Source organism: Acanthopagrus latus, chromosome 21 (assembly GCF_904848185.1).
Source record: "Acanthopagrus latus isolate v.2019 chromosome 21, fAcaLat1.1, whole genome shotgun sequence".
NCBI lineage: Eukaryota > Metazoa > Chordata > Actinopteri > Spariformes > Sparidae > Acanthopagrus > Acanthopagrus latus.
Window position 1 is genome coordinate 24,248,307 of NC_051059.1, and position 16,841 is coordinate 24,265,147.

Here is a 16,841-nt window from a genome sequence, read left to right on the forward strand (position 1 = left end):
GGTTAGGTTCAGGAAAAGATTGTACTTTGGGTCAAACTAACCACATTCAGGCTCATAACTTCAGTAATGGAAGTGATGTAAGTGACTTAACTTATGTTATGTGATTTGAGAAGCATTATTAGCTTATTTTCATAACATAAAAGTTAATCACTGTTAATTCTCGGTCCTGGTCTTCATATAGAAGGTCCAGTGTATGAGTGTGTGCTGCTTATAGCTTGAAGCTACAAGCCAAGCTGCCGTATTTAATGCATTGCGAGTTATATAACACATTCTGTCCTGAGATTTATCTCACATTGATATCTAACTGATTTTTTCTGGTGACTGCATAAATAGAACCATTAAAAAAGCCTCAAGCTTGAATTGCTGCAAGAAGATTTCATATTCTAGGAACAAATACTTGGGGATAAAATGAAATATGTTCTCGGGATTTACATTTTATGATATTAAACATATTTTGTGTTGTAAATTAGCTAGATTTAATGGCAATTTCAACAAGCAGGGTTGCCTTATGAGTGCTGCATCCTGAAGAAGCCAGAAATGTTGCCCCCCCTAAAATAAAAGCACCTCCAGTGGGTCTTGACCCAGTTCTTACCCTCAACCTAACTCTAATCCTAACCCCTAAAAACCAAGCCTGGGCTCTAAAAACAGCCCTCTGAGTAAGTGATGACTCTCAGCATCAAAATAAAGCTGCTCATAAAGAAAGACACACTCATTAATGTCTGCAGAACTACTCATTAGAGCTATGAGCGCTAACTAGATGTGTTTTTCTCTCTCTCGCACTCAGAAAACGTTCACTCGTGCCACCCATCCGCCCACACACACGTTTAATTTTACGACCAAGACTGTAATAAAAGCAGTAAACACGCATTTCAAAAACAAACAAAACATCGACTGGATGTGTTATTTAGTGGAACCGGAGTCTACAGAACATTTCCCCCCTCCAAAAAAACAAAAAAAAAACGAGAGAATGTATTCGAGAGAATCCCATTAAAAAAAAATGAGTCCGATCACACACACACACACACACGAACACACACACAGTCACATAAACCATAAAAACCAAAAAAAAAAATAAATTGGGCCAAGCAGCCAAAGTATGAATATCCTCATCCTTCACCTCGGCCGTGCGGATACAAAGCCACGGCGGCACAATCCTGCTGGGAAATTAAAACGGAGACGAGGAGGAGGTGGAATTTGTTCTCATTTAGGAAAGCCTTAATCTGACAGAGGAGAGGAAGGAGAACGCTGCGTTTTCCCCCCACTTTTCTCTTTTAGACAGACTGTTTAGGGACCCTGAAGGATGAAATGAGATTTCGTTGGGGCGATGCTCAGCGGGGTTTAAAGGGGGGAAAAAAGCTGAAAGAAAAATGAGAGTTTCTGGGGGGGGGGCGGGGGAGAGCTTCTTCTCAGGGTCAAAGTGTTGCGACTTTTTTTTAAAACAAAAGTGAGCTGGCTGCTGCGTCCGGAGTCTGTCTGGGTAACTCCAGACTTAAACAAACAGTGAAAGGGCGTTTCCTCAGTCTGAACTCAGAGGAACGTCTCCGTCTGTACCTGAGAGATTTGGGAGGGAGGGGGAAAAAAAAAGGGCCTTTTAGTCAAATGACACTCAATCCACACCTCTCTAAAGTGAGCGGAGGGCAAAGCAATAAACACTGTGTCACTTCCACTGCACTCTGACATGTGTTAGCCCCCCTCGACAAGTTCATCAGCATTCACACGGAGGCCCGGCTGCACGATACGTCCTCTTCTCTTGTTCCCCCCAGAAACATGTGACATTAATTAGCCGACTCATATAGAAACCCCCCCTGCAGGGATTTGTTTTTGGCAACGAGAGGGTCTAGCTGACAGGTAGGAAGATAAAGAGCAAACAGTTGGATGTTGTTAGATAGTTTTCAGTTTCTCAGAGAGACTTTATCAGGCGGAACATGCCCGCTGGTGTTACGATACGCACGATCGACAAATTTGTTTTTCAGTCACGTGAACACCAAAAAAAAAAAAAAAAAAATGTTGTTTTGTTCTTTGTGGGTCACTGACTCTGGAGCTCCAGGCTAACACTGTAGCATCATCAGTTAAGATACTGCAGCAGCAAACTGATGTGATTCTTAAGTTTAAGTTAAAATCAAATATCACACAAAGATAACACAACTCCTGTGGTTAATAACACTGTATCTCACAGTGAGACAGTGAAGTTACTCACTTGATTTATTGTCCAAAGGTCGATTAAAGCCGGCCGTGTCAAAAATATGAAGCTAATACTGCATGTTAAACATTAGTACGGGCACAAAACAAAAAAAAAATCACAATTTTAGCTCCGACAGGTCAGTCATGAACTCATCTCACTCACTATTTCAAGGTGTTTGTAATAAAATAAACTAAAATATTTCTATTTTGTGCAGCTTTATACTTTTCCTTCACTTGATGATGCAGATAAAACTTTTTACACAATACTTCTACATTTATCTGAGCAGCTGTGGTTACTAATACAGATCAGTGTTTTTTTTTTTTTTTGTTTAATTGCCAATAAAATAATCTAATCCCACTCTGTAGTAGCCTGTTTGTGGTCTCACTGAACACTATTTTGTTAAACGTCACGAACGATCTGAATCTGGAACTTGTAAAAGAAGTCATCAAATAAATGTAGTGTAATGAAAAGTACAATATTTGCCACATAGTGATAGTAAAACACAGCAGAAGATGGAAAATACTCAAGTAAAGTACCTCAAGCTTGTACTTGAGTATAATGCACACAGTCACATTCCATCACTGACGCCTAGATTTGAATTTTTACTGCATGTGGACATCAAATATCAGTAATCGGCCTCCTCGACTCGTTATTGGTATCGACCGCTGAATAAAACCACAGCAGTCGATCTGGAAACAGAAAACACATGTTGAATGTTCAGTGATTTAACTACCAAACGTCATGTGATAGAGTTACGCTAAGAAGAAGCTGCTTCTTATAATAAAGACGTTTAATATCGGACTCATTTACTTGCAACACTGTGTTATTTCTGCTTCAGTAGAGGATATCAACACCTCAGCCGCTGCTGGTTAAGGAGTATCACTCTTCTTTACGTTCTGCTAAACTAAAAGTGTTGGCGTATAAAACCAGAGCGGCTCATGTTCCAGTTCCACATGATGATTTTGCTCTCAGCACTTCCCCGACACACCCGTTTCCTTTAGTCAGCAGTCTGATTCAAAATAACTCAAAACTCATGACACAGACGAAGACTGAGTCACTCGCCAGCGTTCGCTCGACTACCGAAATACCCAAAAGATAACACAACTAAACCCGCAGAGACACAAACGCACAACAGTTACATTTTTTCAGGAGTGTCAGAATAAAAGCCCCCAGGTGTTTGTTTAGCGGAACCTGAAAGATCTGGGTCAACAAACCCTTGTGTGTGTTTGTTCCATTTTTTTTTTGTTTGCGTATGCATTTCTGTAAGTGTGTGAGAGCCTCCCACACACTTTAATCTGTTTATGGTCGGCCCACAAGATGTGTGAGAGTGTGTGTGTGTGTGTGTGTGTGTGTGTGTGTGTGTGTGTTTTCCTTCTATCTACATGTCTCAATGGGAGGTCAGCCCGGGGCGTTTCTACACAGACAGATACAACACATTCCTCTTCAATCTGTGAAGGGAAAGAAGACTTTTATTGTCCATGAGGCTATAGAAGAGGCCATTGAGGCTCCGCTGGGGGGGGGGCGGGTTACCCGTCGCGCATATTTGAAAGGACAAAGTGTCCCAGGATGCTCGTCCAGTTTGACTCGCTGGCTGAACTCTGACCCCCCAGTATCCCGACGATGACCCGTCCCAAGCGTGACATTGAGTTTTCACGGAGGTTTAAAGTTCACAAGGAGGCAGATTTCAAACAAGATAAATGAAGGCTCGCTCCATCTGTCTATCTATCTATCTATCTATGACGTGTTGAATTCCTATAATACAGGCACACTTTCTGATATTTTAAAACACTTCAAAGTTCACGTGAGGCCATTTTTCACACGTTTTTGGAGCCAGTTGGACGGGGCTGTCTGGACCTGAAGCTGTTTTTTTTTCACGGAGAGAGCTCTGCTGAGGTGTGAAAAACCTGCTGAAGCTGGACTGCTGGACCTAACCCAGAAAACAAAAAAAAAAAAAGAACAGTCGGGAAAAAAGTACGATTCCTGCAGAGTCCGCGCCACGTATGAGAGCCAAGTGCTTCACAAACTCGAAGTTGGAGAAACATCAGCGGTGTCACAAACACGTAGGTGTCATTTGCCGTCAAAGTTTGAGCTGGAAAGTGATGATTATTTTATTGTTTGATCACTTTCTTGATTAATCGATTAGTTGTTTGGTCTTGGAAACGCTGATGACGTACTTGAATGCCTCGTTTGGTCCACAAACCCAAAAATATTGAGTTATTTGTCTTGGAGAAGTAAATAAACCAGAAAATATTCTCATTTAAGAAGCTGGAATCAGAAGATTTTGACTCAAATCGATTAACTGATTACAAGTACATAAAAAAGTACCAAATATAAAAACATATTGTCTAAAGAATGAGCCTCACTCTTGAGAAAAAACACATCTGGTGAATGCCTGCATGGCTGGAATGTCTCTCCTTTGATGGCGCTGCAGCATCGTGACGTGCCACGCAGCGAGGCGTGACTCAGTTTTCTCGCTTTTATGTGGTATCACAACCAAAGTCACAGCTAAATAAAAAAAGAGGGAAAATCGTACATTTCTCAGGGATGTGATCACACGGCACACGATGTTTTGATCCGCGTCCCGGAAGGAACAAAAAAGAAAGAGAGGAAGAAAAAAAGACTTGCAGTGCGGATGAAGCCTGAGCCTGAAATTTCCCTAAAACCTGAAGATTTAAAAAGTAGCCATGTCCAACCGTCCTCACATTAATATCCTGCCTGCGCCTCTTCGGATAAATCCTCCACAAACTCACTCAACCAGCCGATCCGAGCCATCCGTTTACTGACATCTCTGTCGTTTCCACGCTTACTCCACATCCAGTGCTCGCAGAGGATTTGAATACGCCGCTGAGCTTTAAATTGGAGATAAAGGCCGAACGGGAGCTGCACGCAGAAACGGTTCAAAACAAGATTTATTGTTACAGTTAAATCCGACTGTTTACCCTGATAGATGACCCTCTGTCGTGCACAAGTGTGTGTGTTTGGCTGTTGGAACATCTGGAGTGTATCAGCGGGTCGGTCCTGTAAATCCTGTGATTGCAGCTGTTTGTGTGTGTGTGTGTGTGTGTGTGTGAGACACTGCTAACCGCCCCCCCCATCAAACTCTCTCCTCGTTAATCTGCTCGTTAAGGATCTAATCTGACATGTGTTTTCATTTGTGTGTGAAAGCATGAGTGTGTGTGTGTGTTTTTACGTGCGACTCACTGATGAGCGGCGAATCCACAATGGGCGTGATTACATTTACAGCAACTTGTGTGTGTGTGTGTGTGTCTTATTGTGTGTGTGTGTGTGATGTGTGATTCATTCGGGACACAAGAGTTTTGTGCCTCTAATTGTTTAGAGAGGCGAATCCAAACAATCTACAATTGCATAAAAGAAACAATAGCAGGATTCAAAGTTCACCCTTCCTTCCATTCTACAAATATTTGCCGCTGAGAGACGAGAGTCAGCTGGTGAAAGTCGGCCAGCGTTCATGCGTTGTTCTGACTCTGATCTATAAATGGAGGAAGCTGGGAATTATATTTATTGACAGACGAGCCTGTTAGAGATCAGACTGCAAAACAATGTGGACGTAATAACTGCTGGTTATTTTGAAAAACGAAGATTTGTTACATTGGTTCATGTTTTTGACTGAAACGTGTCTCAGACGTTCTAACCTACGGCTTTCTTTAGCTTCACGTAGATAAAAACTCACACAGAAATGTACCAATGATGTTATAAATAGCCTTTGCTGATAAAAAGTGGCTGAACTGGCAGCTGTAGGTACAATTTGCTCAATCGTCACGTAGCGTGTAGTTTTTTTTTAAATATATATCAAGTTTAATAATAGCGTTTACAGCCAGGAGTTCAGGTTGTAGCAACACGGCGGGAAGTTCAGCGTCGTTTCTCACAAACTCGAGGAGAAGGAGACAGAGAACATATGGTGAACAGAGGAAAAAATAGGCTGGAAAAACATGGCGAGTGTACGCCGAGTTCACAGAGTGTGAAGAGAGTCAGTGTGAGAGAGGAGAAGAAGTGATGGTGCCAGACGTGATAAAAAAGAAAAAACAAAAGTGACAGAACAGCCTGAGGTTAGATGAGCAGGAGGAGAGACACTGAGAGGTCAACGCCGGCCGACCCAGAGCCCTCCGAGTCCGAGTCTGTCCGTCCACTTCTTCGCGATCTTTTCCCATTTCCCCTTTGCCTTCGCTCTAATCCCAGAGATCACAGTCCACTTTCTGATATTTCCTCCTCGACTGTCAGTTTCATCTCTTCCTTTTTCATTTTTACTGCCAATCTGTTGTTCTTTCATTCCTTAAATATTTCAAGTCTGTGAGGAGGATCACACTGAAAGGCCAGGGTCGTACCTAAAGTGAATTCCAGACTGAGACCCCAAATGCAACATGGGAAATGTAGTCATTTCTTTGGAAAGCAGACGTGGTATCACAAAAGGGAGAGATTACATTCATCTGTAGATCTGTTGATGTGAATATTTAAGTCTCTTCCTTACTTAGACTGATCATCCATCAATCAAACTATAAAAAAATTCAGACTTTTCATTCCCAGTGAAAACAACATTGTCAAGGTTTTGTGAATATCTTCAGTTTTAACAAATTAATAAGAGAATTCACACATTTGTCATCACAGAATGTGAATCATTACATAAGACCAGACGACTCATTCAGACCACAAACAGGAAAACAAAACAGATATCCAGTTTCATTGACCTAATTCTCACTGCTCTTCTGTACTTTAAAGGAACAAATAGAGGGAACGCGTCGCTGCACAACACATAACAACCCACCAAATAATTCTGGGAGGCTCACGCCTCAAATTTCCTTGGAAGCGCGCCACAGGCTAACCATCCTGTGACAGCCGCGCATTTAGTCTTCCTGTTTTGTGCGGCGGCTCTGGAAGTGAAAAATACAACCATCTGGAGGGGGACGCTTTTATTTTCTTTAAAACTGGCAAAGTCAGACTGAATGCTGAGCGCAGGACCGCTGGTGAAACAACGCCTCAAGTCTGAAGCCACATAAAAAATAAAAAAAATAAAAAAAACAGGCTGGAGTTCAACAGAACATTTTATGATGTGGTGCAATTTTTTTGTGGTGCAGCACAAACATGAGACTAAACAAAGTCACAGTGCTGTTTTGCACTTTCACAAGAAGAGGTCATCAAGAATGGGCTGGGAACTAAAGTTTATCCGACTGTATATCCGCCCAATCAGCAGCCCGTCCCTCCCGTCCCACAATCCTCCCAGACATCTGATGAGTCATACATCCAGTTCTTCCATGGCTCGACCCATCAATCTAACTCTTTGAGCCATCCATCCATCCGTCTACCCATCTGTTGATTCATTTACGCTCAGCTCCATCCATCCTTCCAGCCATCTTCCATTTCGGGATTCATTCACCCATCAATCCACCGATCGATATATCCATTCACCCCCAAAACAATCGATTTCGTCTTTCATCCAATCATCCATCCGTCCCTCCATCCTGCGTTCCTTCCAACCGTCTGTTGATTAATTTTACAGTATCTGTCAGCTCCATCCATCATCCACCTTGAGATTCAGCCATCCATCATCTTTTTCTTTTCCATTCTACCATCCAGACATTCATCCCTCCATTGTCCGGCGATTCAGTCCACCAATCGATACATCCATTCTTCCCCAAATCCCTTCCATCTGTGGTCCCACAATCAATTTCATCCTTCATCCAGCAATCCATCCAATCATCCATCCACCATACGTTATTCTATCAGTCGATCCATCCATCCATTCATCCGTCGCTCAGGCCATCTGTTGATTCATTTATCCCGTCCTCATCATCAGATAATACATCCTTCCTTCTGAACATCGACCCATCTCATGATTCAACCCTTCATCTATCCATCCAAACATCGATCAAAAGATTTGCACATCCGGATTTTATTCCCATTCTTTATCCATCCTCGATCCAATCCGTACATCAATCCTTGTGCCATTTAAAAAACACTTTATCTCAAGCGATCCATAGATTCATCCATCACCCATTTGTACATCAGTGCATCCTGCCATCAGTGCATCCATCCATCTACCCAGTTAGCTACGTATATAGATCGATCTATCCGTATCTCCATTATCGTCTATTGACCTCTCATCCATCCAGCCATCCATCTTTTTACCATACTGTATATGTCAAACGCTTGATTTGTACGATCTGCCAAGTAGAATCAACTCTGAAAAACATGAAGCGACTGAAAAACAAAATCCACGACTCGCTTTATAAATAACACAACCTCCCTCCAAACCATCGACACAAAAACACACACACACACACACACAAAAACCCTCAAAATGTGTGTTTCCGTTCACGTGACATCTGCAGGCTCTCAGATGTGGGTCCTGTGACTGCGTCTCTGCTCGAACAACCACTTTTTTGACTAATCAGTGAGGCACTTTGCCTCAGGACACGAGGAACAACCGGTCCTTCCATCAACACTGTAGAGGAATTTATAGCATCTGCCTCCATTTTTTTCTCCGTCCTGTTCGGTCGTTCACCCCACAAGCTGTTATTTGTCCTCGTGGGGTCGATCGAGACGTAGCGGTTAGTCTGTGATGAAGTGTTGTTTATTCACTTCTTTGATTCAGCCACTTTTTTCTCAACTTACTGTTTCGGTCTGACCTTTTGGTTAATTTGAGGATTTCACAGTTTATTAGGTCCACCTAGTTTAAACTGGGGCAAAAAAAAAAAATAGACTAGCCATGTAATAAAGTCTGTTTGCTATATTTTGTCCTCCCAATTTATATCAGCAATACAACGAAATTCAACATGACAACAAACTATGTAGGATTAGTAGGATTTATGGTAGGTTGTGGTTTTAGATTGCATAAGCAAGATGGAAGGCAGGTGATTCAAGATTTGTTGGTTGAAGTTTCAGTAAAAGAGAAATAAAGATGATTGTTGAGTTTTATTCACAGATTGTCAAATACAGACACTTTGAGTTTGTGACCAAACCAAAGCGTCTGTAGCTGATGATCTCTGAGTCAGTTGAGATCAAATGAATCACCAACTATTTTTGAGGACAAATGTCAAACATCTTTATAAACCTAAGCATTTGCTGCTTGTCTTTCTTTCCTTCTTTGTTCTTTATCAGTGACAGTAAATGGAGAATCTTTGGGGTTTTTTGGACTATTGGTTGGAAAAAAGCAGTGATTTGAACAGCTCACGTCAGGCTGTGGGAAATTTTTCACAATTTTATAGACTAAACAATTAATCAAGATTTATCAATGATGAAAATAATCTTTGGTTGCATCCCTGTTCCAAAACCTGCCATCAGCATTCGGCTACATTGGAATCTGAAGGCAACAACATGATAAATATCCTTTTCATACTCGTCACAACATTCACTGACCTCTCGTGACGAGACTGAACCCATAAATCCTGCGTGCGTCCGGATTACAAAACTCGACAAGAATGTGTGTTGAGGGTTTGCAGAGCGTGCACGCTTGCACCGCAGAGTGCACATGAAGCATACTGTAAGTGACGGAAAGTTTGGTTGCCTGTGTGTGCGACTGTGTGACGAGTGTGTGCGTGTTGTGTATGTGTGAGGTGCAGACTGTGCCAGTGCAGCCTCATGTGGGAGGAAACAGTTCAGCCAACTCTTAAAAAGATGTCCCAAATTATCCCGCCACCGACGCATGTTCCTTACCCATGCCTCTGCTCTATTTTACCGCGCTCCGCGGGGATTCACTTTGTCGGCCACGCTATTTCAGACGTGGACGTGAGACAAGACTTGTTCTGGTGCCGCTCCAGATTGGCGACGGAGGCAGAGCCGATTGGATCTTAGCGCGTCTGAAACAAAAAAAAAGTGTTACTGGTTCTCGTCTACACCAACGTCTGTTCGCCGAGCGCAGATTTCGCCACTTGAGAGTTTGTCGAAGTAAAAGGTTGTCGTTGGAATTATCACCCAGACTGGCTGTTTTTACAGAAGCTCACGAAGGCCCAGTGAACCACACATGAATCCATTTAACCTCTTGAGACACGCTACGTTACATTTTTGGGGAATTCCAGCATGTTTTTTATAACATAGACTGGACTGTTTCATTGTTTCTAAACTGATGCATCATCTAATTTAAGCACAAATCACCCCCAAAGTTCCAGCTTCCTCCTTCATGAATCAAACTGGCAGAAAACATTTCCCGACTGACAAATATGTATTTTTAAAAAGGCTGTAATTAGGGATCATAATTACAAACCCCGGGTCAGGAGGGTGCGTACGAGGAGGAAAGAAATGTTGTGACACAGATGTCGGAAGCTCAGCCAGCGTTTCCTTGAGGACGTCAGCGCCGAGGCTTCTTTGTTTGGCGAGTTAACTGCAGACATGTTTCACAGCGCTGGAACATGTTGGCTCCATTTTGGTCCGGTAATTTAATTAAACGGGGGGCCGGCCGCGAGAAACGGGCAAGCAGCGACAGGCTATCTGATGAGGGAGGAGTGTGGTGGTGGGGGGGGTGTCGCTCCAACAATAAATTGAGGGTATATTCGAATTAAAAAATGGGAGATAGCAGAGTGTTATTGAAGCTTGTCCTGAAACCTAAATGCTACTGGGCTTGATTTGCCTGCAGAACATTCAAAGTCCATCTGGGGAAAGAGGCCGAACCCTCGACAAGCTCATTTAATATGAGTGTAACCAGATAACAGCAAAAGCTTAAAAAGACATGTGTTTCATCTAGAGCGGAAACAATTAGTCCATTAGCTTATCAACAGGCAAGTATTCAACAAAACTCTTATTTTCAATTAGTTTCTCAGATCACGTTTTAGGCCAAAGACGGAGAAAAATTCACTGGATTCTTGTCAAACATGCGAATTTTTTTGCTTTTTCTGCTGATTGTGAAGAGAATCTGCTTTGTTTTGGCTTTGTTAAAATAGCATTTGACTTCATTTTTTAAAAATTATTAATAAAAAAAGTAACAATTGTTGGTTGCAGTTCTAATTTTACAACCAATTCTACAAGTTTCTCCAGCGTACAAACTAACCTAAAGGTTTGTCTAGATTGGACATGAAGATTTAGCTCCTGAGCTTTACTGAACCTCACACGTTACATAAAAGGCTGCAGCTAATCGATGTAAAGATTGCCTTAAATGCCAGAAAAATCATCAGAATGGTACAAAACCAACAGAAACATCTTCAAACATCTTGTTTTGTCCGGTCAGCAGCCCAAAAACCCAAAGATGTTTAGTTTATAGAGACATAAAAACAAAGAAATGGAGGAAAAAGGTCACATTTGAGAAGACTTCCTTTAAAACAACTTAAAGGAACAGTTCAAAACTTGCGCTTTGAAGAATTAAGTGATTCTCACGATTGTTGCAGATACATTTTCTGTTAATTGACTCATTTACGGATCTACTTTTTGTTTCAGCTGTGCTATAAATGTCGGCCTGGGAGCACATTCGCTGCACCATCACTCCTCTGAGACACGCAGAGGTCAAGGGTCAGATCTGGAACTGATACGGTTTTAGCATCTTGCTCAGGGACACTTGCTGATTGACAGATTCTTGCTGTCACACGTGTCCGGCAGCAGAGGTGAACCCACAACCTTCAACACTTCAGATTCACGACCCGACATCACATCCTGCTGCTGCCTCCACTTTGAGGCCTCGCCGACTGGAAGTGTCATAATTCGGAGCAGATCGGGCATCAAGCGCCGAAATGAAACTCTTAAATATCGTCGCAGGGATTTTTTTTTTTTAAGTGGGACTGCGGTCTCGCCAAAAGGCTTAGAGCCCGACTCAATGGGCATATTTCAAACATTTGACTCGTTCCCAAAAACAACACGGCTCCTGCCAAGTCGGAAAAGAGCTTCGAGCTACACCCCGTCATCATCCAACATAAACTCACACAACAAATAATGAAACCAATCGAGTGAAAGCGGAGAGGGCCCCTCACAAAAACAGCCAAACGACACGTCAAAAGGTGGCTGCAGGGTGGCCCGGCTGTGAGACGGACGCGAGTTCTGAATCCCGTGGCGGTGAACGGGTGTCGGTCTTAATTTGGAAATGTGGAAGACAGCGTGTGTGACCACAGCCAACAATCTCATTACACAGAGAAAGAGCCTGGACGCTGGCGAAGAAGCAGGAGTAAAAGAAAAGCTCATGACCAAAACTTTTCTGCCCTGTTCCGTCCTCTGGCTCTATCTGCTCTCTCACTGGATTAAGATCATATAACCGACATGTTTAACACGTTAAACTCTGACAAAATCATATATTTTACAACACAAGTGCTTTCTTTTTTTCTCTCCCCCCACGGCACATTAACTTATGGAAAAGTAATTTAAGCACCCAATAACACTCTGCTGGTGGTGTCCTACGGTGCCAACCGCCGCTTGACTTTACCACCAAGATTTACAGCATTTCATTAAGTACTTAAACTGCATTATTACGTACTTATTCTGCTCTCTGGGTTATCGCACGGGAGGAAGGTCATGGCGGGAGGAGGTTCGGAAAGATAAAAGCTTTTCCTGACTTTTAGCGAAAACACTGGGAGAAAAAAAAAAAAAGGTGTGCGATCCACTGGAAGACACACAATACCCACAATCCCCCACCCTGCCCCCTGAACACTAATGGTTTATTAGTCCCTCGGTGGTGAAACATGATCCGATAGTATTGGAGGACCCCATCTGTGAGACAGCGCCTGGACGGCCGGCCGTGATTTACACAGGAGCCGTTTATGGAGCTTTTAAAAAAAAAAAAAAAAAAAGGGACAGAGGAGCCGACATAAAAACGGGCTTATTTATGGAAGAGAGCAACACATGGGCTGTTGTGTGGATGCACACAATCGAGTGTGTGTCTCTGGGTCGAAGAGAGAAGAGGGAGGGTGGTGGAGGGGTGTGTGTGTGTGTGTGTGTGTGTGTGGGCTTGTTTACAGGTTTACAGGGTGAGGCTCAGGATCACACCATTAGATTTTAGAGTCTCAAACAGGAATCCAAAGTCATAGATGTGCAGGAATGACTCTGGATTCCTGTTTGACAGACTCAGTGGAAAACACACGACTTGTAAGAAGGTTTTTAAAGTGTTTTAAGCCAAAAGTAAAAGTGCCCGATCTGTGTAGAGTCACACAAGCTGGCGATGCTGACAGGAAACGAGCTGCGTCGACGTTTACCGTCATCGCCGTGGTTTTCTCAGTGAATCAGCACATTTTTTGGTCTTAAAAATATCAGAAAACAGACAAAATCCCTCAAGTTGTTCTCATGAAACTATTTGTATCGTCCTAAAAGAGAAAGATGGCAAGTTTACTGTCATAAACAAAAGAAAAGATCAGCAAATCTTCACATTTGATGAGCAAGAATCAGGCGATCGTTGCCCCGAAACACACCTCAACTCAATTATGAAACATGATACCGTTGCTGATTAATCAACTCCAGGTGAGAACAACCCAACAACGGCTTCAGCTCATGTTCGCGTCTTCCTCCGACACCCTCAGACTTTCTGACAGCAGCGCTTCCACAGAGACGCTTCAGCTTCTACGAACTCAATTCTCCTCCTTCCAAATACAAACAGGTAAACTCTGCCTCCAAATGAAAAGCAAACACCATTTTCTCGGCGATGAGCAAACTGAGCACTCTCTCCTCTCAAATCCTGCCAGAGGACGTGGAGCAGAGACTCGCTCCTCCCTGCTTATCAAATATGAATTACAAAAAAAACCCCATCAAACCACCTCCATGTCCTCTGAAGCAACTGCCAGCAGCCTCAGTCTCCACATCTCACCCCTCCTCTGCTCCTGTACCTCCATCTCTCTCTGGGAGCAGATGTAGTGCTCCTTGGCCAATAGGTGGCAGAGTTTCACACTGTATCCAGGCAGGATTGAGGAGAGAGAGAGAGGGAGTGAGAGCAAAGGAGGGGTGGGAGAAGACAGAGAGAGAGGTGGGGGAGAGAGAGTGAACTCTTACTTGCAGTCTCTGTCCTCCAGATCAAAATGCGGGTTGAAGTTGATGAGGATCTTCTGTCCGGGCTCCGGGGCCGTGATCACCCACACGCACTGCTGGGAGGGCGGGTAGGCGCCGGGATAGCCCGGGGAGGTCAGGTAGTCCGCGGTGTGGATCTCTATACTCCCTCCACATTTATCTGCGCAGGAGAACAACAACAACAACAAAAAAAGGCAAGAAAGTTGGTGGAGTTAGTGGAGGGAAGCTGATAGTGTGACAGATTAAAGTGCATCAGCAGGAGATGGAGGGAGTGTAGACACGCAGACTGACGCTCCAGCTGGGGGATCATCGTCAATAACACCCAAATATCCACCAGTGGAGTGAACAAGTCTGCGCCAAGACCTCATCCACACGCCACCACTATACATTCACACCACCTTTAAATAAAAAAAAAGGTGATAAACCTCTTGTTTATCTCAGTAAAGGTGGTGTAAAGTGGTGCCCTCTGCGTCCCTGACATAAGACGTGATTACGCCCATGCAAGGTGGAGGTGAGCGGGGCTGAGCAGGCAGTGGTGATTAAAATTGAATTTTCTCAATGACTGATTTGAAAAATTGCTTTTTTTTCTGTCATACCAGGCTTCAGTGGCAACGCGCGCAAAAGCTCCAAAAATGCGTCTCTGAATGGCTCAAGCGCCAAAATGCGTAATTATTAAAGCGTAAATGTGAAGGCAGGGATGCGTGTGTTGTCTGTCATGATACACTGCGAGTTACAGAGGTTCCCTGAGGATCTTTTGTTACGCTGATCATTTCTAGAACAATCCTTTTTATATGTGTTTTCTATAATAGCCGTAATTCGTCTCAGTAAAAACAGTGTTTCAGGTGTTGAGCCGCTGCGGACTGACGAGCCCTCACAGGTAGAAACCGAGGCAACAAACAGGTGAGCGGCAACAATGGTGCAAAATGATGCAAATATATATATAAATAAATAAATAAAACCCGGATCGATGTTCGGCCAGGCAGCCTGTTGTCAAGCCACATGCATCCAACACAAGCAGTCAACACCTACCGGTCTGAGTCAACGAGGCAACCGAGACGACTTGGACGAAAAGGAACAATAGCAATCCACAACGCATCCTCAGCTCGTACAACACAGACATGCTGTTAAAAATAAAAAAGAAATTAAAGACCAACGGAGGAGAGGAAGAGGGTGAAACGTCCAGGAGGGGAGGAGGAGGGGTGGAGGAGGTTTTTACGTCCAAAAAATAAAAAAATAAATAAGCGAGAATTGTCTCAAAGTAAGAGCTGTGGTCGCTGTCGGGTCCCCAGCATCCTGCGAGCTTCAGCAGCAGAGCCCCGCGACTGGCAGGGAACAACTTGCCATCATCTCCTGGAGGGAAAGAAAAATAATAATCCAAATGCAGAAAAGAAAGACGATTTTTGTTGGTGGTGGGGAGGAAAATCCGTGCGTTAAAAGTGGCAGCGATTCTGTGTGGAAGCCTCTCAGTTGTGGCACCAGGCAGCGGCGGGCGGACGTACTTCCAGAGTGGGAAAGAAAAAAATTGAAAAAGGAGCGAACCGGCGTTCAGAGAAAACCAACCGAGAGGAACATCGCCTCCTCCAGCTCTTCACTCCTGATTTCACTTCTCTCTCTCTCTCTCTCTCTCCGATCGGCGCGACTGACTGACTGACTGACTGACTGACCGCCGCGGCAGAAAAATGTCAGGAATACGAGGCGAGTCGTGAAAGTAACAGCGTGAATTTCCACTCCCCTTCAAGAAAAAAAAAATCCTGCTGTTAGAGCGCAAACCAGCAGCAGCAGCAGGAGCGACCGACCGCTACAAGGGGCTGGAGCAAACTGACACCGGTGCGCCCTCTGTGCGCTCCCGACGCATGCGAGCGAGCGAGCGAGCGAGCGGAGAGAGGGAACTGCGCACGCAAACTCCGGCTGGGCATGCGAGTGTGGTACAAGGTGTGGGCAGTGTCCAACCGAGCGGGCGGGAGCAGAGCGCACATCTGATCTGTGTTACTGCGAGGAGCGCAGGATTCAAGGCTGATGTATCTGCGCGTTGTTCGGTGACCTACATCCGACAGAGTGTCCCACTGACCGGATCCGTTCATCCGGCTGATTGTGTGTTGGTTATTTACTGATGTTGAAGCGGAGCATCAGGTTTGTTTAGCTGGAGGTTTTGGTGGTTTTATTTCCTCAGTGGATCAATACATTAATGTGGAACTGATATTCCACTGGGGCCTGAAAACTGACGCATCATTTATTATGTTTCAGGTCGCCCAGGATGGATTCTGTCCTTTAAGATTAAATAAAGGATCAAGGAGCCTCTCTGAGTGTGATTGGAGAGCACTGGATTATACATTCAGACTGACACCATAGGGTGATTTTATATTAAACAAGGCTGCACAGAGAGGCAGGAGCTGACTGCAGAGGAGGACAGACGACTTATTCCCTTATTTCCCTGTCCAAGTCATCGAAAAACCTTTTTTATTTCATCACGTATATATAAAATAGTATTTTATGTACAGCATAGATTTCAAGAAAAGTTGGAACGCTGCGTAAAACTTGAATAATAGCAGAATGCAGTTGTTTGCAAAGTGTTCATGCAGTGGTAACTTTAATACAATCATGTGTTGAATGTCAACCTGTCCTCCCCTCACACCCAGTCATGACACACCATCACCTGTCACCTCTGAACCGGTTCACCTGTGGGACGATCCAAACCCGTGTGCTTCTGGATCGTCCCACGACTTTCACGGTCTTCTTCCCT

The 16,841-nt window shown here is 43.8% G+C and overlaps 1 protein-coding gene across 5 annotated transcripts in view; it reads right to left on the reverse strand.

The window, feature by feature from the left end:
* The window catches only part of LOC119011827 (neuropilin-1a-like), a 93,157-nt gene extending 77,245 nt beyond the window's left edge, over positions 1-15,912 (reverse strand). For 4 of the 5 annotated variants that reach the window (XM_037085240.1, XM_037085239.1, XM_037085238.1 and 1 more), the window contains exons 1-2: positions 15,131-15,912; positions 14,087-14,261 (exon numbers count right to left, since the gene is read on the reverse strand). In XM_037085240.1, coding sequence (XP_036941135.1) covers positions 14,087-14,261; positions 15,131-15,221 — 266 coding nt within the window. In that variant the 5' untranslated portion in view covers positions 15,222-15,912. The remainder of the gene's footprint in view (positions 1-14,086; positions 14,262-15,130) is intronic. The other variant, XM_037085237.1, reaches the window with a different exon arrangement.
* Positions 15,913-16,841: the final 929 nt, after the last annotated feature.